At 51.7% G+C, this 25,021-nt stretch overlaps 1 protein-coding gene across 24 annotated transcripts in view; it reads right to left on the bottom strand.

Moving 5' to 3' along the window:
- TANC2 (tetratricopeptide repeat, ankyrin repeat and coiled-coil containing 2) overlaps positions 1–25,021 on the bottom strand; it is a 141,458-nt gene that overhangs the window by 76,895 nt on the left and 39,542 nt on the right. For 7 of the 24 annotated variants that reach the window (XM_085523796.1, XM_015885745.3, XM_085523797.1 and 4 more), the window contains 3 exons: positions 23,935–24,034; positions 14,071–14,142; positions 12,348–12,527 (listed from right to left, as the gene is read on the bottom strand). In XM_085523796.1, the coding sequence (XP_085379922.1) occupies positions 12,348–12,527; positions 14,071–14,142; positions 23,935–24,001 (319 nt within the window). In that variant the 5' untranslated portion in view covers positions 24,002–24,034. Of the gene's footprint in view, positions 1–8,346; positions 8,767–12,347; positions 12,528–14,070; positions 14,143–16,378; positions 16,550–23,934; positions 24,035–25,021 lie in introns of those variants that run through there. The other 17 variants (XM_085523800.1, XM_085523799.1, XM_085523802.1 and 14 more) reach the window with 8 other exon arrangements.

The following is a 25,021-nucleotide window of genomic DNA, read 5'->3' as shown; positions in this document are numbered from 1 at the left end:
TAAGGGAAACAGCAAGCAACAGATGGAAGCACTTAATGACACTGTCAGACTCAGATCAGGTTACCCCCCCCCCCACCCCCTTTATTTTTCTTTTCTGCTGGAAAAAAAAAAAAAAAAAGCATTATCTGCATTCTTTGCAAAGGAGATGGCTCTGATTGCAACTTGCAGGCTGCTGCCTTCAGAGCATGCAGGGCTGCAGCAGCTCCTGATGCTCCCAAGCACTTCCCTGTTTCCTTCTCACTTTAACCCATCTTTTATAGGAAGCAAACAGGACTGCACTCTGCCATGTAAAGGGCTGAGATGGCACAGAGGGACGCAAAGCCTGACGGGGTTTCGGGTATTTAACTCCAAAACACTGAAATGAATCCACAGATTCTGTATTCACTGATTGCTTCCTCTGCAGAGCAATGAAACTAAACCCATTTTGAAGTGTTGCAAACGTCTGATCTCACAGGTGCTGCACTGCCTGTGGATGATGGGATGGAAACCAGTGCTGCTCAGAAGGAGAGGACCCAAGTGCTTCAATTTCATCCCTGCAAACCCAGAAATGATTCAAAGGAATGAAAAAAAGAGCTGGGAAAGGAGAAGTGCACCAGCACTGCACCAACAGCACTGGATTGAACTGAGCTCTGAAATTCAGTCACAAAGTGCTGTGCCCCTTATGCTGGTAGTGCAGCAATGATTTCTGAAATGCCTTTAGCACCAAGTTTTTCAATGGGTATTTCTACCAGACCAGAGAAACAGAACCGGGCTGTAAAAGCTGGGTGCTGGTGATGGCATCGCGCTTCCCAGCTGCTCTCACTGCCCATTGAAGTGAAAGGCCAACTTGAAAAGCTGCTCTCCCAACTCCTGCCTGTGCTGCTGACAGCCCTCCTGTGCATCACTCACATCACAGCCCTCCTACCCTCAACACCAAAGCAGGGCTGAACCTCACGATAGGCTTTGCTCTCATGCACCTCCTGCAGCAGAAGCTGAACAGCCGGGTGCCAGATAACCACATTGGCACCATGGGGATTGCTGCCAAGGCCTGAGAGTTGTTGGGATCCATCGTTCTGCTCAGAGCCACGTGCTGATATTCCATGTGAAGCTGCAGTTCTGCCAATGGGGTTTGGTACAGCTGCCTTACTGCAGCCTCACTAGAAGACATCTTTATAATTGGAATAGCACGTCCTTATTTCATTGTTCCAGGCTCACGTCAGAGCCACAGACCTCTGCTGCGACAGCCAAGCAATGTTCCACTGAAAAGAAGTGCTTCTCACAGCTGGAGATGTTAATAATCACAACTGGGTTGGCACCAAAGCTTCTGTGCTACAGCTGAGGTACAAAACCTAAGAGCCTGCTGACATCCTGAACCCCCCCATCCTCTCCATAACCACAGCAAAACCTTAATGACCAAAACCACACCATCAGTGCTTGAGAAACAGCAGAAACCTGAACTGAGCTCACAGAAGGGACCTGCAGTGTTCCATATCTCCACCCACTGGGGCTGATCCTTCACAGTCATGGAACTGCAGGGGCTGGAAGGGACCTTCACTGAGTCCAACCCCCTGCCCAAGCAGACCCCCTTACATCAGGCTGCACAGGTCGGCATCCAGATGGGTCTGGATCCCTGTTTGGTTTGCACTGGGGAGCCCAGAACTAGATGCAGGACTCCAGGTGAGTCCTGACCAGGGTAGAGCAGAGGGGGAGGATCACCTCCCTTGTCCTGCTGGCCACGATCCCTTTAACTCACTCCAGGATCCCATTGGCCCTCTTGGCCACCAGGGCACAACCTGTCACCCACCAGGACCCCCAGTTCCTTCTCTGCAGAGCTCCCCTCCAGCAGCCCATCTCCCAGCCTGTTCTGATATGTGCCCTCTGAGCTCAGACAGCTCTCAGCCCACCTTGCTGGCCTCTCACCTACCCCATGCTTTCCCAGCTGAGTTATCAGGATGTTGTGGGATACGGTACCAAAAGCCCAGCTGAAGTCAAGGCAGGCAATGTCCAGGCAACACTGCATGTGCACTCTGCAGGACAGCTCTGTTCCCAAGGACCCAATGACACACACAACACTGCACCATAAAGGAATGGCCTCGCTGCTGCAGAACCTCCATAAGAAGTAATTCAAAGCAATACACCAGAGCAAAACCCCAAACCCTTCCCTCAGTGAAAACAAAACCTTGCTTGACTTTGAGAGGAGTTTTTCCTCTTTAAGGGAAGTGATGGTCATTCCAGGCCAGGAATTCACCACGTCATGCAAAACCATCACAGGGTGAGCAGTTATAAGCTTAATAAGCTGCATTATTGATGACCTTTGTGCAGCAGTGGGGCTGCCTTCCACCAGGGCAATGATTTCCTGCTTCCTCCTCTTGGCACAGCAATTCTCCCCAGGGCTCACAAGGCCACCAAACATCACAGCATCACCCAAAACCAGCATCTAGAACAGCAAGGTGTGAAGTGAACAGCAAACAAATCCAAAGATCTACTTGGGACAAAAGCAGAGATCTGTAATGAAGCTACCAAATAAAAACAGAACAAAACCAGCATGCCCGTATTTCTTTGGTCTCCATTAGCACTGTGCTGAGCACCCTAATTCTCCTGCATTCTCTCTCACTATCATGTAATTTATAGAAGAGTTTGCATTCTAATTAAAAGAAGGCTTTCCTTATGTGAAAATGCACTCAGAAAAGGAACTGACCGCGCATATACCCTATAGCATCACATATGGGGTATATGGGGGGGGAGGGAGGGTTGGGAAGGACCATATGGATCAGCTTGGTTTTAAAAAAACCTAACTTAAAATAATTAAATTACAGGGTGACATCCTTCTGTTTTATGGAGAAGGGAAAGGGGAGGAAGGAAGGTCAGGCTGGACCAGACTCCGAGTACCAGATGGAGCTGTAGATGTCCCTGTTCATTGCAGGGGAGTGGGACAAGATGACTTGCAAAAGTCCCTTCCAAGTCAAAAGATGCTACGATTCTATGACAGGATCCTCCTTTCCCTGTTGATTAATTTATTTCCAATGTGGACTACCCAAAAAAAGTCTTCATCTCCACGAGGAAAATAGATTTGAGGAGCAGCATCTCACGCACTGACGCTGCAGGAGGAGCGGTCGGTGCTTTCATCTTTGCATCTGAACCCAGGAGGTCGGCTCTGACATCAGCAGTTCTCCACGTCATTTCCCATCTAAAATTCTCCTTCTCAGCATCTTCTGAACCAGCTTTGAGTACAAATTCCGTGCGTGTTCCCTGCAGCACTCAGAGAGAGGAGGAAAGATGAGGATGAAGCCAGCGCCGCTCACCTCAGCTTCCCAAACAGAGGCCTGCAGACATCCCTATATATCCAGTGCTGTTTCTAACTCCTATTAAACTACAGAAACAATGGATGAAGACCCAGGATTCCGGGATGCGATCACGCCGTCAGCATTTTCAGCCCACTCACGTTCTGCTCAAAAACCCACGGAATCCTCTGAATGGCAGAAAACGGGAGCAGCGCTGAGGCAGAAACGTTCCTCACCTCCCTCCTCCCCTGTTTTCTTTTTGGCTTCGTTCGAAGTTAGGTTTAAAACAGATGAGAGCACAGCACTCACTGAGATGCGGTGCTGCCATTCAGCCCCTGAATGCAGCAGCTCGGAGGCTAAAAATGAGCACAGCTGCCCAAGGTGACCCGGATCCACAGCAAAGGGTGTTTTGTTCCAAGGAAAGAAGCGAAGCGCTCCGTGTCCCTGTGATCAAATGAAGGGTAATGCCATTAAATTGCTGTTTGGAGGAAGGCGGTGTGTCCGTCATCCTGAGCTAAAGGCTGAACCGTGGATGCACAGTGCTTGGATTTTCACATTAGTTTCAATGGGAGAAATCAGAAGCAAATTGAACTGGAACTGAAGGAAACACATTTTCCTCTTCTCTGTAGGAAGCTGCTGAAGGACAGAGCTGAGGAGGACCATAGAAAGGAAAACATGATTCCCTGCTTTCCTTGGGATGTGTGTCCTCCAAACATATTCCCTTCCTCCTTCTGAAGCTGTGTGTCACTGCAGTGCCCCAGCAGTGCACTTCTGCTTTAATATTTGAGGTTTCCATCTCACACATTGAGCAGGTCAGGCTGTGGGAAACATCCAAATAACTGAACACAGCTTCACTCATCTCAGGGCATGTGCAGCACAACTGCATCCAACAGCAGGGTGACCTGCACAGAGTGTGTGTTCCTCTGGCTTTCTGCACAACCCTTCTTTCCATTTACACTAAGCTCTGCTGACACAAATACAGGACCTGGTAAGTCAGTGTGATGCTGCATCACAGAACCATACAATGGCCTGGGTTGAAAAGGACCACAGTGCTCATCCAGTTCCAACTCCCTGCTATGTGCAGGGTCACCAACCAGCAGCCCAGGCTGCCCAGAGCCACATCCAGCCTGGCCTTGAATGCCTGCAGGGATGGGGCATCCACAGCCTCCTTGGGCAACCTGTTCCAGTGCGTCACCACCCTCTGGGTGAAAATCATCCTGCAAAGGGTCCAAAGAACAACAACCAAAGGGAATTATCCACTCTAGACACCAAAGTGAGAAAGCAGGACTAATTACATGTTACTTCAATATTTCACAACAGGCCGGGGGTGCTCAAAGTTATACATCCAGTTATACAGCCAGATTTGCACTGATATGGTAGGGCCAAGGCTGGGAGCAGAGCATCAATGAACCGGATGGTTTGGATAATAAAGACAGGCCTGTCATCCCATTGGAATGCACACACAGCTGTGCAGCTGATAGCCAACTATTTTGGATCCATGTTTCTTTGCTGGCAGCAGCCACAGGGATTGCTCTATCCCCAAAACGAAGCTCCTCACCTTGGTGTTTACCAACATAGAAAAGACTGAAATCCAATACAGAAGCTCTCAGGATGCTGAGCCAACACCAGAACCTCCTAAAAGCAGCAGCTCCTGCACCCTGCTGCTCTCTGTGCACAGTGCAGCATCCTGGTGTCACCCTTATTTCATCCTTATTTCCCCTTGAAGCCCATCTGCCCTTGCATCTGCAATAGCCACGTTGCATGCTAAGCATGCTTGATGCAACCATGAAAGCAGAACTTTAAATGTGGGCATATAGATGTGTCCCTGCCTATAGCAGAGGTGTTGGAACGAGATGACCTCAAGGGTCCCCTCCAACCCAAACCATTCTATGATTCTACAATAAATCAATCAAATATGCAATGTCAAGGTGGTTACTACCTAGCAGAGCTGGGTACCTAGACATCAGCAGGCATATTTCAGCACAGCAACCTATTTATACATGCACAAATGCCTTCTAACAGATATGGTACAAGACAAAAGCAAGTCTGTATGTGCCACAAAGAAATCCCCTTTACTAGAAGACAATGTGGAGTTATTCTCATCCCCTTATGCAACCTGCCTGCGTGTGATGTGGGCGGCCAGAATCTGCCTGATCCGGAGCAGCCCCGGTGGGCACTGAGCTGCATCCCCACTGCTGTGCCAAGGAAAGCTTTGTGGGATGCTTTAATCCCACCCCAAATCCCCATCCCACTTCCACGCCTCTGCCTGTACAACCTGGCTGACGGAGGAACACGATTCTGGAGCTCAGAATGGGGGGATGGAGGAGGGTGGGCACAGCGGGGATGGGCTGGTTGCTGGAATGGATGATCTCACAGGTCTTCTCCAACCTTAACATGGCTCTATGATAAGAGATGCCCAGAGAGGTAGAGGGAACCCCATCCATGCAGACCCCAAGGTGAGGCTGGAGGGGCTCAGTGCAGGGCAGCTGCACCAGAGGACCCTTGAAGGTCCACTCCACCTATTCTATGATTCTATGAAACCAAGATCCCTCCTTCCCCCCAATCCAGTCAAAATATGATGTCCAATTAGTGGGAGTTCATTTGTTTTCCCATCTCATTTCGCTGTGCAACGAGCTGATATTTTAAGGCCACTCCTTTGGACGACTAAAAAAGCTGATGCCGAAATAAGCGAGCAGCTGGTTTCAGAACGCAGGCACACGCATCATCTGCTTGGAGAAACTCATCACGAGCTGCATCCTGGTAACAAGCACGGTGCTATTTCTTGGCTGAGTGCACAGGAGAGGAACGGATTACACTATTTCCTATTCTGAGGTGCACAGACTGCTAAAGGTTTACAGCTCAGCGTTACACTGATATACAGGAGGCCCCATCTGGAGTCTTACATCCAGGTGTGGGGTTCCCAATACAGGAGGAATGTGGAGCTGATGGAGAGGGTCCAGAGGAGGGACATAAGGATGAGCAGAGGGCTGGAGCACCTCCCCTATAAAGACAGGCTGATGGAGCTGGGCTGTGGATGCTCCATCCCTAGAAGTGCTAAGGACCAGACCAGATGGAACCCTGGGCAGCCTGGGCAAGTAGCAGAGCTGGAGGTTGGTGGCTCTAGTGGGGAGCGGGCAGCTGGGTCCAACCCCACACAGCACCTCCTCCAATCTAATCCCACATCCCCACTCCCCACAGCACCTCCTCCAGCTGGAGGAACCTCATTGCTACGCATGGAAATTCCCACCCTCAAAAGCAAAGCGATGACAGATGCTCCATTTTGTGCAACACCGGTGTGAGATGAGGACAAACTTCTGGCTCTGAGCTCCAGGGCAGGCAGGGCAGCTCGGGGTGACTGATGTGTTCAATGTTACTGCACCGAGTAACAGCCTTCCCATTGAGTTCAGCCATACACAAAACACACGGAACAAAAAGCCACCAGCACCCCCCAGGCATAGCAGCAATGTTACCCACATACTGCACACATCCCTCAGCCAGGAAAGGAAGAGTTTAAGTTGGATCTTAGGAGGAAGTTTTTCACCCAGATGGTGGTGACGCACTGGAACAGGTTGCCCAAGGAGGCTGTGGATGCCCCATCCCTGCAGGCATTCAAGGCCAGGCTGGATGTGGCTCTGGGCAGCCTGGGCTGCTGGTTGGTGACCCTGCACATAGCAGGGGGTTGGAACTGGATGAGCACTGTGGTCCTTTTTAACCCAGGACATTCTAGGATTCTATGGTTCTATGATTCTATGAACCAGGAAGGTCCTGGCAGAGCACCCCAGGTTGGGGTATGGGGCTGGATGAGAACACTGGGGTTGAAATCACAAGGAGATTCTGCACACACACCTTCTGCCTCTCGTACTGAGATGCAATTCAATTCCCCCTTCTGACATTATGTAAGGCGCCGGGTTGTGCTAAGCCTCAAGACTGCCGTGGATGGTGATGGATTAGGGAAGATGAAATGGAAAGTGAATGATGCATCCTGACAAACACAGCATCCTGAAGCCCTCCATCCCACCCACACTCCAACACCAACACAGCCCTTCCTGACCCATACCGAGCTGCCAGAGCAGCAGCTACAGAAAGCAAGAGGGAAAAAGTGACCACACAGCAACACCAATGGTACCAGAACAGCCAGGAATGATATCAAGCACAGCACCCTGCACACAGCGCAGCACCAGCACCACCTCAAACCACACCTTGCAAATGCTCACTGCTGTACCGGTGTTCTTGCCAGCAGCTCCAATTAAACCCCTCCTCGTCATGATGCCGTTGTTCTGAAACCAAAAATACCATCCTTGATATCCCTGGTGGATTATTTTTCAGCCCGTTCCTCAGTAGATCTGTTCTACTTCAGCAATGCTGAGGAAGTGGAATGTTTTTCAGTGCAGGTTCTTTTTAGCTTTTGTCCATAAAATCCTCATCTCCACCAGCAGGAAACGAGCTCAGGGTTATGTAAAACTATTGCAATGACCAGAAGAAAAACACCCAAAGCAGCAAAACCTGCCCTTAACGCTACAAGCCACCTAATGGCTTCCACGCCAGCTCCAGGTGCTCAGCCCTCTTATTCTACATCGATTTTCTGCAGAGCTAAAGGAGGCCAAGCAAAGCCTACCACAATTTCAATGCAAGTGCATGCAAGAGGAGCGGTGCTGACACTCACAGGGCTTTGTTTTCTCTCCCCAGCACCCGCAAGCATGAAACGCTGCAGCAGGAGGGCAGCGAGACCCAACAGAGCAACCCTGAGCCTGCAGCCCAGACCCACAGCCTGGACCCATAGTCTGGATCCACAGCCCACACCTGTAGCCTGGACCCAAAGATCAGATGCACAGCCCGGAATCACAACCTGGACCCACAGTCCAGACCTACAGCCCTGACCCACAGAACAGCCTTGGATCCACAGAACAGACTCACAGCCCAGACAAACAGCCTGGACACACACAACCCAGCCCCACGGATCACATCCACATCCCAGCCCCACACAGCTCCATGCCATCAGCCCAGGGCTGCGGTGCAGTGACGGCTCCCTCTGCCCACAGCAAATCAGAGTCCCCCTGGCAACCCCCCATCACCTCTGCATCCTCACCGTCCCCACAGAATGGGCTCCGAGATGCTGGTTTCAGGAGAGCTCACAGCTTCCTCTCTTCATTAATCCTCTTGCTATTAAAGAGCCCTTCCTTCCTTCCTTCCAGAATGCTGCAGCAAACGTAGACTACATGCCTCCCTTGGGGGAAAAACAGAAGGATTTCTACACCGCTTTCTCGCTCTGCTGGCATTTAATTTGCCCTTTTTTTTTCTCTCCCCCCTCGAGCAAATTGTTGTAAGAAGAGGTAAAGGATGGCACAGCACCACGGGGCCAATGATCCACCGATGCTCTTGGAGTGAGCCGAGGGGCAGCGATGCAGCCCAGCACCCGGAGCCCGATGAATGGTGCAGTGCTGCGGTTGGTATGGAAACGGAGAGGAAAAAAAAAGCAGCCCCATATAAGGAGCTGTGACATGGATTCTGGGAACAATTTATACCAAGAGCCTGTCGGCCCTCGGATGCTTTAAAGCCGCAGCGTCCCCTTCTCGTTGCTTTGCAGCCGGCATTGTTTGGCTGGAAGGAGATGCGTGCATGGGGAGCCTTGCACAGATTGCAGCTCACTGAGGTGGTTTTGCAGTGCTTTCCAAGCTTGAAGGGATGATGATGGAGACAGCACTGAGCTGGTGGTGCTCCAAAGGAAGGTCTGAGCACCGTGATGCACCAACCTGCAGCACCAGCACTGAGCAGCAGCACTACAGTGGGGACTGAGCACCCTTGGGTGCATGGGTGCACTGAAAGGCAGCTCACACAGCTGACAGAGCAAGCTGAGGCACAGCCATGGTTTACACACACAAGGGGGAAAAACCCACTGTTTTATGCTATTATCCACATGGAAAACACATTATCTTGCATTACAGCCACATTGTTTGATGCTGTTGTCGGTGTCTTTCACCTGATGCATGCACAGACAGCACGCTGCAAGCACAGGAGCTGCAGCTCCTGCACCACGAGCTGATGAACAGGTTGCTCCCAAGGCCCCGCTCAGCAAACACTATTTAAAGCCTTCAGAAACGCTCCCACTCAGAAAGAATTCAGTTTGCAACCTGTTACCCAACGGGAGGATTAAAAATAGCTGAGGACGGCGAGGAATAAAATTACCCCCATGTGTGCAAATGGGAATGGCTCAGGACTGCACCCCAACACGTCCATCTCTGCAGCAGCCAGACATGCACAGCAGTGCTTTCTATGGGGTATTGAATGCAATATTGCCCTGTTTGCATTGCAGCCATGGTGCAATGATGTGTAGCAGCAACTTCCAAGTGCCAGCTTGCCTGCAAGCAAACCTGAATGGTTTGCACACTCACCTGGGCTGCAAGCATTGAGTCTGGGGTTTGTTTGGTGCTTTATTACTGCCTCTTCAGGCATGTTTCCCATTGGGCTTCCTAATAAAGCTGTCATTATAAGGAGAACATACGCAGTGATGGGGGTTGCATGCTCTGCTCCAAAGCATCCTCAACCACTGCTGCCCCACTGCTACCAGTGCAGGAAGGGGATGGAGCATATCAATTATGCTCAGTGTTAATTCACCCCTCAGAGCAATGATGACCTTAAGCTTTTCATTAATCCAGCAGAAGGGAAATTGCAAGCACACCGAATATTTATCAGCACCGCACCAGGGCTCTGCACAGAGCAGACAGAGGGATCAGGCTGCCAGTGAGCAAGGCAGCCCTCTGCTGAGTGAATCATGGCACCACGGGGTGGTGTTCAACCCAAAGTGGAAATCATTGCTGTGGTGTGGATGGAACGCCGACCTGTGAACAGATCAGTGAATCCACTGCACTGAAAGATGATATTAAAGTAAACAGACAGCGCTGCTGTATCTGCTGGGCAAGCTTCTCTTTGCTATACAGCCTTATTTCTCTTTCTAAAGGGTTACATTAAGACCATCATTAAGGGATGCTGGTGATGCCCATGGAGATGGCCAACCCCCCAAAGCCACCTTCCTGCCCCATCAGTTCTGCTTTTCCTATGGGGAATGCAGCCCCAGAGGCACCCGCAGCACTTCAGCCCTTGAATGGGAACCAACAGCAGCGTGGTGCAGCAAATGGTCCTACATCTCCAGGGGGAAAAACACACAGAGCCAACACAGCATCTGACGCCATGAAGGGCACCATCCCACTGCCCGAGCACCACACGTATTGCACAGAGACCAAAGCAACTGGGTAAGACCTCAATGATTTTCTCTCCCCTCTGCCTGCAGCTGAGGGGATGCTCAGCATTAAGAAGCTCTCAGCTGGTTTATATATATGTGGAAGTTAAGAAATGAGTGAGGAGATGTGAGAAACAACCAGCAGCACAACGCTGCACCTCCAGCTCCTTTAAGCATCACCTCAATGAAAGCAAACAAATCCCTCTAATGACTGCACGAGGATGCACAGCAAACACCTCCCCTCCCTTCCACCGTACCGACAGTAAATTAAACTAATAATGACAAAAAATCACGCTAAGCCACTGATGCACGCTTTGAATTTCAAGTGTGTTGGAGCTCCATTGCAAGTATAAGGATGTGTATGTGTGAAATCAAGAGGCTGTGCTGGCTCTGCTTGGGATGGGGTGTTTAAATGGGTGTAAAGGCACTGGAGTATAAAGCACCCACCTTCCCAATGGGGCTCCAAAGGATGCACAGGGCTGTCCCCAGAATGCAGCTCTGAAGGAAGCTGGCTGCTAACAGAGAGCCACAAAGGCAACCTGCAAGGTTTACAGGTTTGCCACTTCATCTCAGGTGTCCCACATTAATGACCCTAATTACCCAGGGAGATGAAAAGCAGGATTCAAGCAGCTGGGTTACCAGAACCCACCATGGGAGCAGATGTAACCCCCCAGCTTCTGCTCTATGAATGCACATCCAGATGGGCACGGACCCGAAGCAGCCCTCCTCCTACACCCACAGCATTACATCCTGCTGCACTCCACACACAACAGCACCGCCAGCCCAGAAGTGGGTTCAGGTTGGATGCCTTCATTGTCCCCTCTGTCTCTAAGGATTCCATGGTCCTATGAAGCTCTACAAGGGGAATGATCTGCAAGAGAGCAGCGGCTGTGAGATGGCAGCTGGGGCCGTTCCATCCATGGGATGAGGACATGGCAGGAGATTCTTGGCACAAAAAGAGGACACCCCTCCACAGAATCACAGAATGACCTGGGTTGGAAGGGACCTCAAGGATCATGTAGTTCCAGCCCCCCTGCCTGGCAGGGCCACCAAACATACACATTTACTAGATCAGGTTGCCCAGAGCCCTGTCCAACCTGGCCTTGAACATCTCCAAGGACGGGGCATCCACAACCTCCCTGGGCAGCCTGTTCCAGGGCCTAACCACTCTCCTAGTAAAGAACTTCCCCCTAACATCCAACCTAAATCTTCCCTCTTTTAACTTAAAACCATTTCCCCTAGTCCTGCTATTATCAGCCCTTTAATGGGGGCCCTCCCCACCCCCATGGCCACGCAGCCCATCCTCAGTGCAACCACTGAGCCCTTTTCAATTTCTCCTTTCACCAGTGGGCAGGAACAGCACGGCACAAAGCACAGCGGCACTCAGGGCATTGGCTGAACATCGGTCTGGAGGGTTCTCTCGGTGCAACGCTGCACCCTGGCTGGTTGATTTAAAGATGGGCACAGAGAAACGTCCAATTTTGGGTAAGAAACAAGCTTCCCAAAGCTCCAACCAGCAAGAAAGCATTGGGCTTTTCCAACAGCTCCTCAACAGCAGCTGCTTTGGGAAACCCACCTGCTTTGCCATCCTTCGGTGTTCCAACCCAAACCCAATGACATCAGTTAAACAAAACAGTGCAACAACATAAACAGACCCTCCATAAAGATCCCTCTGCCTCACCATGGCACCATTTCCCTGATGCACTCCCCCAGCCTCCAAACTATCAGCTTAAAGTTCTTATACAGCTGCTGGGAAACGCTTCCACTGCGCGTCACCAACGCTCTCTTACACATTTTTTTTTTGCACCGACGGACCAATAAAGCCCCCACCGAACGTTATTTAAAGTCCTTACCAGGCAACTTCTTCACGGGTTGGAGCCGAACACTGATAGACTGATGTGTGAGTAAGGGGGAGGATGGAAGGGAGCGGGACATGCCCTCCATAATCCGAAACTGCTGCATACCTTCGGTCACGGGGAGCGGCGGGATGGCGTAGTCTGCATCGAAAGCACAGTCGTTCTCTGTGGAGGTGCCTGGAGGGACACAAAGGGACAGCAGGGTGATGAGGGGAAGGATCTGTGGGGTTGGGTTCATCTCTCCCAAATAGGGTCCTTCCCACAAAGAAATCATTGTATTTCTCCAGCATCTTCCCAGCGCTGCTCTTCAGATTGCAAACAGCAATGCCATGAAGTGTTTGTTTGGGTTTTTCTTGCTTGCATGTTGAATTTAACCCCAATGAACCAAAAGCCCTCTGATTTTTTAGCATTAATGGCCGCCCCAGCTCTGCCTGGCCAACGTGGGACGCATGCAGAGCCCAACATGGAAGGACTGCAAACACCACAAGATACCACCAAAGCATATTGAGGTTACACACACAGCACTCCCATAGAGGCCAGATTTGAGCTCTCAGTGCCTGCTCCCCTCCTCACCATACACTCAGGTACACTGGCTTAGAGATGGTCCTTACAGCCGCAATCTGAGCCGGGCACCAATGCTTTTCTATTTGTTTCATGCTGTTTTAATTAAGCACACACAGGAACCCCCTGCAGAGCACATCCCTGTAAGGGCGCGTGGAGCATCATTCATCCTTTTGCATTCATTTTGCACTGCAGGAGTTGCAGAGAGCTCAGCAGCTCTGCTCACTGTGCAGCCCATCCCCAACCACCCATCAGCACCAGGAGGGTGAATGGTGCCGGTGCCAGCGTGGCGTAGGCACACACACAGCTCTGCCCAAGCACTGGTGCATGCCTAAAGCTACGGGGAACTGAGCAATGGGAACAAAGCAATGGTCACAGCATCAGGGATCAGCCAGGTAAGAGCTGGGTGCTGCACAGAGCCACATGGGAAGTGCACACAGAAGGAAGATGAGTTCTCACTCTGGATGGAGGGTTCAACCCTGCACAGCCGGAGCCCTCAGCCCAATTATGTGAGCACTGCAGAGTTGGGCTGAAAGCATCCGTGCACGGCACCCAGCACAGCCTCAAGGCACACACCACCACGATGGCACTCTATGGTAAGTAAAGAATTGCAAATTAAACCAACCAAAAAGCAAAGCCAAGCGGGTCCTCTGCCCCAAATCTGCACCAGCACAGCCCGAACAAACAGGAGAACACTGCACACAGCAACAGAGAGAGAAGCAGCAGCTCCATGTGCTGCAAAAGAACCGCTCCTGTACTCTGCCACAACAACACAGCAATGCATGCAAAATGTTGCTGAGCTCCCACAGTGATCATTGGAGGAACAGGGGGGCTGAGAGAGTTCTGCTTCCAGATGCAACACTCGAAGACGACAACAGCACAGCTCCTATGTTAGCAAAGCAGCTTCGGCTGCTGACACTGCACAGCGGTGGTGCTGCACTGCCCCGAGCAGCAGCACAGAGCTCAGCCTGCACACACAGACAGGGCAGCCGTGCTGCAAAGCGATGTGAGCTCCTGCAAACTCTGAGCAGCTCTGGGGGTCGCAGCGGGGTTTGCAGCTGCAGGGGTTGCAATGGCTGCAAGAAACAGACGGACACAGAGCAGTGCATGGAGAAGCAAGGCCACAATGGAGAGCAGCAGCAGCAGCAGCAGCCATTACCTTGCCCAGATCGGCTCTGCCGGGCGTCTACACTTGCCTGTCTTCGGTCTGGCGGCTCCTCGCTCCCTCCATCTGCATGAGAACCAAAACAGCACAAGTAGAACATGGCAGCGGACAGGTCAGGCAGACGCAGCTTCTCCTTCAGCCCCATGGCCAAAGGAGCCCCGCAACCAAGAAACTCTTGCTGAAATCGCTTCCCTTTAAAGCTATCTGCTGGGCTGGAAAGCAGGCAGGAAGAACAGGACGCTGCTCATCGCCCCTCCTGGGCTGCAGCTGGCGAGCAACAAACCCACCCGGATCAATGAGGATGGGCACAGAGCACGGCAGCACACAATTAACTGCACGCTGGTGTCCATCGATCAGCTGGCCGGATTAGAAACAACGGCTGTGCACGTCGATGGGGACATTGGGGCACGTGGGGCTGCTGTGGGCTGGAAGCAGAAATAAGCCCAGCTACACTGCTGCAATGCACAGTGCTGTACAGAGGGTACAAAACTACAGCAGGGAGGAAAGCTCCGGCAGCACCCAGCTCAGCTGGGATGCAAACTGCTGCATTATCCACAGCCTCAAGAGCTGGTTCTGCATTTGGCCTCCCAGCACCAAACACACCCATAAAACAGAAGGACTGCATGCTCCTTCTGCAGCACACACTGCTGCTCTGAGCGCTGCTGGGTGTGTGTGTGCAAGAAACACCAGGGTGGTCTCTAATGCAAGCATACATGGGCAGCTGTGAGGTCAGGAAGAAAGCAAGATGAGTCTGAGCCCCAAAGTGTGCACCAAGCAGTCCTAAGGACTAGAGGTGCTGTCACACGGAGCAAAGCACAGCACCAACATCAAGTACAGCCCCTGCTTATGGGAAGGAGACACAGCAGAGGCCCTGGTGTCACCCAGCACGGGCCCATGCACCAGCTGCAAGGGATGCCACTGGGAAAGCTGCAACCTCAGAACCAAATTCAGCTGCTGCTCCCCACATGAACAACAGGGACATTAAACAGGTTTGCAAGACTTGCATTGAATTCACAGAGTAACTTTTTTCCGCAGCACTCTGCAGTGTGATGGAGACCACAGTGCAGCTCAATGCATTTGCACAGCGACAGCGCATCACTTTGCATTGTGCTAACAACACACTCCCAGTACCAAACAAACTAACTTTAAAACGCCCTTGCACTAATTTATCCCACAAAACACCACAAAACTTATGTGTTCAGCATGCAGGAGCAGCAAACAGACTCGTTCCTTACTGTGCAGGGATGCAGGAGTGCAAAGCAGCAGCCCATGGTCTGAGCTGGTCCCACTCCCAGCAGCAGGGAGGTGGATGATGCTGTATGGATGGGAGCAAAGCAATGCAGGGAGCAGCAAACAAGAAGCAGGTGAGCAGGGAGCAGCAATGCAAGTCACACTGTCAGCATGCAGCACAGTGATGAGAGCAGATCACAGCACTTTGGAGGCCTCGCAGGGACCACACAGCCATAGCAGAGCTGCAGCCGTGGAGCAATGCAGACACACACAGGGTGGGAGGGCTGAGCAGTGGTGACTCAGCACTCGGTGCTGATGCAGCTGAATGGGAGCAGAGCGCTGGTGGCTCTGAGCAAGGGGTGGTGGCAGTGATGCAGCTGGGGGTCAACAGCACGTTGTTACACGCTGCCTGCAAGTTGCATCTCCACGTGCATGCAGAAAAAGGAGCAAATCGATGAGGGTGCTACAGTGTGCACAGCCCCCCAAAGCAGGACATTGTGCATGGCTGCCCTGCAGTGCTGTGCACACGGGTGGGTCCGTGCAGCTCAACACTGCCAGCTGTGGGCAGGAATCAGCACAAAGCATTGCTTGCAGGTGTGCAAACAGCAGCCGTGCAGCACTGCATGCACCGAGCTTAGTCTGCTGCTCTTCAAGCTGCAAATGGAGACGCTGCAACAACAGCACGGACAGCAGCTCCTAAAGCAGCACACACTGCTCTGAACAGCGTGAGAGCTACAGCTCCAGCTTTGCATTAAAACTCAGTGACAGAGCAAAGCCCCGCAGTGCATGAAGCCCACAGGCTCCAGCAGCCCCCCCAAGTCCCAGCAAAGCCCCCCATGCTTCAGCAGCCCCATCAGTGTCCCCCAAGTCTATTGGGTCCCCCCTCTGATCCCAGCATTCCCCCAGCTCTCAACAGCCCCCATAAAACCCCATCATCACCCCCCCAAACCCCAGCAATGACCCCAAATCCCAGCATCTCCCTCGGCCCCAACGATGCCCCCCAGACCCCCCCAAACCCACAACACGAATCACATCGTAGCTCAGCTCCATCACCCCCCCCCCCCCGACCCACCTGCAGCCCCGCCCGGCTCAGCGCGTTACGGCCGGTCTCAGCGCAGCGCCCGCTTCTCTCCGCTCCATCCCGACCCTCGCTCCGTTCGGTCGCGGCGCCTCCAGCCGCTTCTCGTGCTTTTCTCTGACAAAGCACTTTTTAACGCAGGAAAATAAGGGCGGGTCGGAGCTCGGCACGCATGCCGGGAAATCTGCGGCAAAGAACGGGAGGCGGCGGACGGAGCGGAGAGATGCGATACGATGCGATACGATGCGATGCGATGCGATGCCCCACGGAGCGGCGTTCAGTCGGGGCAGCAGCCGAAGGGATGAGCCGGGTCAGCGCTGCCCAGCGATGCTCAGATCCACGCTGAGCCCCCACGGAACTACACACAGCTCCAGATTCAACGCTCAGACCCAAGGAACCAAGTTCAGCTCCATGGATCCGCACTCAGCCCCACGAAGACACACACAGCCCCAAAGGAACCAAGTTCAGCCCCATGGAGCCACGTCCAGATCCAGAGATCAATGCTCTGCCCCAAAGGAACCAAGTTCAGCTTCACAGATCCTTGCTCAGCCCCACAGATGAACACTCAGCCCCAGGGAACCAAGTTCAGCCCCATGGATCCTTGCTCAGCCCCATGGAGTCATGTTCAGATCCACAGATCGCTGCTCAGCACCAAGGAAACAAGTTCAGCTCCATGGATCCTCACTCAAGCCCCATGGAGCCACTCACAGCCCCATAGATCCAAGCTCAGCCCCAAGGAACCATGTTCAGCTCCACAGATTCTTGTTCAGCCCCACGAAGCCACACTTGACCCCACAGATCCATGCACAGCCCCATGAAGCAGCACTAAGGTCCATAGATTGATGCTCAGCCCCCACAGATCCACTCTCAGCCCCATGCTCACATCCACAGATTGCTGCTCAGCCCCACAAATGAACACTCAGCCCCAAGGAACCAGTTTCAGCTTCACAGATCCTTACTCAGCCCCACAAAGCCACACTTGGCCCCACAGATCCATGCAAAGCCCCATGGAGCAGCACTCAGGTCCACAGATGCCTCTCAGCCCCACAGATCACTGCTGAGCCTCCATGCCCACATCCACAGATCGCTGCTCAGCCCCAAGGAACCAAGTTCAGCTTCATGGATCCTCACTCAGCCCCACAAAACCACACTCAGCCCCATGGAGCTATGCATAGTCCTATAGAGTACTGCACAGCCCCATGGATCCACTCTCAGCCCCATGGTGTGCAGTGCAGGTGATGCTCCCTGTGACTCAAAGCAATGCATGCAGTGCAGGTGATGCTCCCTGCAAGCTGCTGTTTTCCAACACCTGGAGACAGCAGGCAGCAAAAAAGCAACCTGGTGCTGCTCCTTGTCTGCAGGCATTGCTGTACTCTGCTGTCTTATTGCAGCTTCCCTTCCATTTGCACCCACACTCTGAATGCACTGTGATGCTCTGTCACAGCAATGCAGAGCAGCAGAGCAATCCTTGCTGCACCCCAGGACCCTGAGATCCCACACTGAGTGCTGGGCTGGGCGACCTCATTCTATTTATCCATGCAAACTTTGAAGCTTATTAATGGGAGTTTGCAGCAAGGCAGCTGCTCTGCTAATTAAATGAATTGTGAGCAAGTTCTCACATCGGCAGCTATTAAAGAGCAAGAGGGATTAATTGCACGGAGCCATGCAATGCAGGAAGCACATATTGCATGGCATATTGCAACAAGCACGACAGCAAGAGAATGCCCACCATATTGCAAGCAATGTGACACCAGAACTTGAATGCACTCCGCTCAATTCATATGCAATAAAGCAGCTTGGTTGCAGCAAGGCCTTCGCCTGCAGTTGTGCAGCACCAATGCACACAGCTGCAGTGTTTTGGGGAGGCAGCTGCCTGCAGCCTGTTCCTGTTAGCAGACCTGACAACGTTGGAACAAAGCATCTGCAAAGCAGAAGGGAGAAGCACTGTGTTCCTGAAACACAGACCTGGGGGCAGCAGCACAATGCAGCACAGCAAAGCAGAGACCACAGGGCTGCAGAGCAGGAACCCTGCTACCTGCTGATAATGCATTGCACAGCCCCACTCCCCGCATCCCCACAGCCACTGCTAACACTCCAGGTGTTACCACGTGCACAAACAAGAGGAGGAGGAGGAGGAGGAGGAGGAGGAGGAGGAGGAGGAGGGAGAGACACAAGTGTTTTACAAAGGAAAAGCCTTATAACAGGTTGCTGTAAGGAATGGTGGCAAAGTTCAGAGGGACACAAGTGCAGATCCTACCTCCTGCAGCACAACAGGGCAGGGCAGCAGCACAGCAATGCAGCAGCACAGGGCAGCAATGCAGCAGGGCAGCAATACTGGGCAGCAGCACAGTAGGGATGCAATGCAGCAGGGCAGCGATGCAGCAGGGCCACCACCCCCCTGCAGAGCCCCAGCAAACTGCAACAGCTGCAACCCTCCACTGCCACCTGCTTGCAAGTGCCTTTATTCCTTGTTAATGCACTTGCTCAGCCTTATCTCACACAGCCCTTCCATCCTGTTTGCTGCCTGTGTTCCCCCTGTCTGCACTTTGCCTCACATGAAATGGAAGGTGCAATTTTCCAAAGGTTACAATGCAAACGAGATGCAAACTCATTGCATGGAAAGCTTGAATGGGAGAACCACACATTTGGTATTTCCCACCTTGTCAGGATTCCCACAGAGCGAGCCATCTGCTGGGGGGGAGGAACCACCGCTGTTTGCAATACGGACACATTGTAATTAATGAAGTAAAAAAATAGCAATTTGGCTTGAGGTGCTTTGGCCATTGATAAGCATCCTTTGGTCCATGCATTGCTCACAGAGTTCCTGCAATCCCAGTATGCAAACTGGGAGAACAACTTCAAACTCCTGCTGGGAAGGACCTGGGGGTCCTGGCAGCTGACAGAGCAAAGAGCAGCTTGCAGGGTGTCCCTGCAGCCCAGCACAGCCATAGCACCCTGTGCTGCAGCAGCAGTGGGGTGATGCCCCCAGCTGGAGTGCTGCACGATGGGCAGACACACATACAACATCACTGAACACTGCTGCATTCTAATGTTGGATAATGGGAGCCCTGTTTGACTTCAGCTCAGGACAAGAACAACCCGAGGAATAAAGCACCTGAATGTCCCTGTGCTATCAGTGACAGCATTGCCATGTAAACTGAAAGCAGGTCTGCGTGCAACAATAAATCCCTGTTCACCTTCTCACTGTTAACTACAAGAAAACTCCAATACAAATTAATTGCTCCTTTTTAAGCATGAGGTGATGCATGACCTTCATGGTCCAGCTGCCTGTCTGCTGGCTATCAGCAATGAGCACAGATCTGGGATTATCCATCAGTTATCTCCAAATATATTCAGTACTACAAAAAGTCCTTGTATGAGCACAGGGAGGGACAAAGATGTGAGCGAAACTCTGCAGATGAGGAACTTAGAAGCACAGAGCTTCAAAGAATATCAATCCTCTTAAAAGAGTCCTTCCATTAAGTGCCAGAAACCACTGGATATTCGTCCTTAAGGAAAGAAAAGGGGAATATAAAAGAAAAGCAAGTACAACTTACAGTGTTCCCCAATGGGGCAGAGCACAGAGTGAGAAACAGGAATACAGTGCTGGTGTTTGGCACCAACCTTCCCCTGTTGTACTTTCCTTTGCTTCTATGACACACAAAGGTCATATTTACACTCGAAGCAATGAGTGCAAAGGAACAGATGTGCCTTCAATGGAGGAACAAAATGGGACAGAGATGTTCAACACCTGCATGTTGATTTTACACCCATTTATTTATGAGCATTTAATACTCCTAGAAACATGAAATGCATCACTTCTGGTTTGCTGCTATCACACAGTACATGTGCATCTGTATGGAATGGATCAACTCCTTAACTTAAAAGTGAGATTGGAGCACAGGGAACAAAGTCTGTTTTGACACAAGGGCTGGGACATCCAGCACAGAAAACCAAACATCAGCTGTATCATCACAGAACCATAGAACAGCCTGGGCTGCACAGGCCCACAGTGCTCATCCATTTCCAACCCCCTGCTATGTGCAGGGTCACCAACCAGCAGCCCAGGCTGCCCAGAGCCACATCCAGCCTGGCCTTGAATGCCTGCAGGGATGGGGCATCCACAGCCTCCTTGGGCAACCTGTTCCAGTGCATCACCACCCTCGTGGCTATAGCCAGAATTCGATGCCATCCCCACAAAATCCTGCCTACAGCCAAAACTGCACAGTATACACACCTGTTATTTTGCCCATCGTGCTGTTTCCTCCCCCAGCCTCCCAGAACCTCTCAATTTCAGACCCAACGTCCCCGAGCTGCTTTAAAACAGGACATTTAAAACAGACAACACCTGGGAGCACAGAGCACCTCCACTCCTTCCTCAATTCAGCATTGCTCTCTGTTGGTCTCCTTGCAACACACCTTCATTGGGTGCACACAGCATGTAAAGCCCTGCTGGGAGGAGGGCCAACATCCCAACCCCATGCCTCTCTCTGAGCACTGCACCACAGCACCAGCACCCACCACCCTCACTCTGCCTCCCCCAGACCAATGCTGTGCACTCATCCAGACTTTCCCATCCAGCCCTGGGGATGGATGGGGTGCTCCAATGCAGAATGGCCCCCAGCCCCCCCCTTGGTCCTGTCTTGCTCATTCCTGCCTGAAACCAAAGCTTGTGCATGCACACAGTGAAGGCTGTGAGCTCTGCTGACTGCATGCAGTGCTCTCCAATGGGGGCTGGCCTGGCAGAAAGCATGCAATGAAGGCAACTAATTGGCCCCACAGCTCTGAGTGTGGCTCATCAGTGAGCCCAGCTCACAGCCAACCCTGCAGCATCACCAAGGGGAAGGGCTGCAGGAGGTCTGGGCTGAGCTGGAGAACAGGCTGACCGACCTGCAGATCAACCCCAGAGATAAAGCTCGGATAAAAGCAGCACGCAGGAACATGTCTGCAAATCCACGTGGGGATGACCAGAGGAAAGAAAAACACAGATGGGAATTGCCTGCAGGGAATGCAGCTCCCAGCAGCTGCAATGGGACGGCCCCATGCAATGCTATTGCTATGCAATAGCAGGACTAGGGGAAATGGCTTTAAGTTAAAAGAGGGAAGATTTAGGTTGGATGTTAGGGGGAAGTTCTTTACTAGGAGAGTGGTTAGGCCCTGGAACAGGCTGCCCAGGGAGGTTGTGGATGCCCCGTCCTTGGAGGTGTTCAAGGCCAGGTTGGACGGGGCCATGAGCAACCTGATCTATGGGGTCTCTATGGGGATCTGTGGGGTCTATGGGGTCTCTACGGGGATCTGTGGGGTCACTATGGGGATCTATGGGGTCTCCTGGGCAACCTGATCTAGTAAAGGTGTATGTTTGGTGGCCCTGCCAGGCAGGGGGGTTGGAACTACATGATCCTTGAGGTCCCTTCCAACCCGGCTCATTCTGTGATTCTTTCTGTAATGCTCACTGCGCGTCCCCCACTCTCATCTGTGTCACACAAATGCCATCAGTGGAGACCAAACACATCACACCTCCCTGCCAGGTGCATGGCTGAAAAACACAGCAGGGTCTGAAGATTCTCTCATTACATTTTCTCATTCATTTTGCATTGGGAGAAGAAAAAAAATGAGCATTTGGATACAAACTGCTTCAGTGAAAAGGGACAAATGAAAGAACTGCACCCGTAGAATATGTGCACAAATGCATGCACAAGTAGCATCATATCACAGTATTACTGCACACCACGTGCATTCACACCAATGTCAATGGCCTTCTCTTTTTATGAATGCTTTAATCCATCCAGCATCACCACAGCACAAAGCACAGGGCTGTCAGCCTGGCTTCAGCAACCCCAGTTGCAGCTGCATCACTGCAAAGTAAAGCAGCTGCATCACTGCAAAGTAAAGCAGCTGCATCACTGCAAAGTAAAGCAGCTGCCTGGAGGAGGAGCTGCAAAGGCACCACGTTCCCTGGGTTCCACAAGAGAAAAAAACACCACCACAACCACCTTTCATTTTGCTTCAAAGGCCTCTGTGATGCCAAAGGAGCAGGGCAGATGAAATGCAGATGTGCACAATGCAGCTCCATCCTTCCCCATGCAGCAAAGCAGGGAGTTGCCCCCTGCACGACTCATTTCCAACCTTCCTATGGGAGGAGTGACCCAAGGAGCACAGCTGAGTCCCTTCACTGTTGGCATGAGATGCAGAACCTGCTCTGGGCTCACAGCAGTGTGCACAGCTCCCACCGCTGCTGCCCTGCACTTACAGCACTGCAGGGTGTCTGACACATACACTGTGGCCACTGTGCATTACAGGAAGGTCCACCCATTGGAAAATCCCACCACAGTGCTTTCCAGGAATGTGTTTCTCTGCTCTGCTCACAAGAAACAAGAAAATCATTACAAATCACCAGAGCCATGTGGCAGCGTGAACTCCCAAACCTAACCAGCCCCTTGTGTGGGCACCTTGCAACCAGAGCCAGAGATGAAGCAAACCCCAAGGACACAAAACTTGCTTCATGCACTGCTGCTGCTGCTGCTCCCAACAACTGTCTGCAGCCCAAAGTGACCTGGATGTCACAATCCTCCTTCCCAAACCAAACCCGATATTAAAACCAGGGGAAATCAGAAGTAGATATCACAATCAGTATTCATCAGAAGCAGCTATTAAATCATTTCAGCCAAGGGAAAGAAGGGGATTGTTTGGTTTGTTTTTCCCATTGCCTTTATCACCATTGAATCTCTGCATGTTCTATTGTGGTTTCCCACGGAATACACAGCTATGCTATTTACACAGACACACGAGCACGAAGCAACAATCCATCCCCAAATACTCCAAGAGTGCTGCCAGATGGCTTCACAAAGGAGAATGGAAGAACTAATTCAAAGCTCTTACGCTGCCAGCAATCCATTTTTGGAAGGAACTACTTAAAGCTCAACAAGAATACTTAGCACTTTCCCCAGCCATGGAGGCATTCAAGGCCAGGCTGGATGTAGCTCTGGGCAGCCTGGGCTGGTGGTTGGCAGCCCTGAATATGGCAGAGGGATTGAAACTGGATGATCTTTATGGTCCTTTTCAACCCAGGCCATTCTATGGTCAAGCACAGTGGTATTTCTTGCAATGCTTTGCTCTAGGACTACAACCCTCCCGGATGGAGCAGCAAACAACAATCCTGGGATGCTGCAGAGAGGAGCTGGGCAGAAACACTGACCAAATTTGAACACTTCTTCCTTAATTCCATCTCTTCCCATTTCTCCATCCCCCTCATCTTTGTTTCTCACAACACAGGATTGCTAACACTGCCAACAAGCATCGCTGAGGTGTAACTGTTTTCTTTCTCTGCACCATATCTCTGCAATAAAAGCAGACATGGTTTACTTGCAGTGTTTTCTAGCATTACACCACCACATGGTACTACGATGACCCACAATGATGTGCTGAGTCCATCACAACACCAACCAACACATCCATTCCTTAACAAGAAGAAAAGGGCCCAGTGAAATCAGCACGAGTGACATGAGAGGAGCAGTGCCAGCAGAACACACGTGAGCAGCTCACTTACTTACCACTGGACCTGTTTTTGCGGTTCGATTTCCCTCCCGTAAGGAGCATCTTGAGGCTGTTCCGAAACATGGCGATGCCGTCCCGCCGCGCGGATCCCACAGCCTGCATAAGGAGAGAGAACACACACAGACATGGAAGCCTCTGTACCATTGGGGATGCCAGGAAGAGCTGCTGGCCTCACAGCACTGACAACTCATTCCACTTTGCTAAGGCAGGTAAGCCACCAAAACTGCAATGGCAGTTCCAGGCTGGAGCAGAGCAACAGCAAAGAGCCTTTGACTGGGACATGCAATGAGGAGTGACTTTGCTTCAAAGGTAACACATTCATATATATCACATTTTGTCTTTAACAATGTAGGATTCTTCTTGGAGGATGCTCAGTAAACGCCATCCAGAGTTACTGCACTGTTACCTGGTGCTGTGAGGTATATTCATAGGGGAATACCCCCATACAAAGAGCTTCCTGTGAATGGTTAAAAGCCCTTTACACGACCTGCTCACTGAGACACACCAACATCTAAAGGCAGATTTTGAGGGACGTGTATCTGAATGCTATTAGCTGGGACACAGCAGCAGGATTTCCTTTCCACCCCCATCACTTGCTCCTGTAATGAACTTTTTCACATCAAACCCCCCCATGCAACAGCAGAAGAGGAAAACACGAAGGAGGCGCTGAATGTAGGACAGACAGCTGAACACACAGCAGCATTTACTTTGGAAGGTGATGACATTACAGCCCTTCCAGCATCCCACCAACCCAAATGTATTTATAGGGGCTTCGAGCAAGACAACAAGAAGGCAGCATACAGCTCCTGCTGCTATCTGAATAACCAGCCAGCTCTGAAATGACTGGGTCCAATGCTAAAAGCACCACAGCACCGTAAGTGCTGTAAAGGAGGATGTGAAAGGGGTGAATATATCGAGCAAGCAGCAGCAGCTCTGCTCTGAGACCAAGCTGCTGTGCTTACCACTTGCTTTCTTCTTATGGTCAGAGAATATTTTCACGCCGAAGCTTTGTGAGGGTGGGCAGAGCAAAAGGCAGCAGGCAGAGCAGAACCTGGAAGCTCCTGCGGAGGAGGGAGAGGTGCA

The sequence above is a fragment of the Coturnix japonica genome, chromosome 24 (genome assembly GCF_054131305.1).
Source record: "Coturnix japonica strain WE chromosome 24, WE-NBRP24, whole genome shotgun sequence".
Classification (NCBI taxonomy): domain Eukaryota; kingdom Metazoa; phylum Chordata; class Aves; order Galliformes; family Phasianidae; genus Coturnix; species Coturnix japonica.
This window is presented reverse-complemented; position numbering and strand designations above follow the sequence as displayed.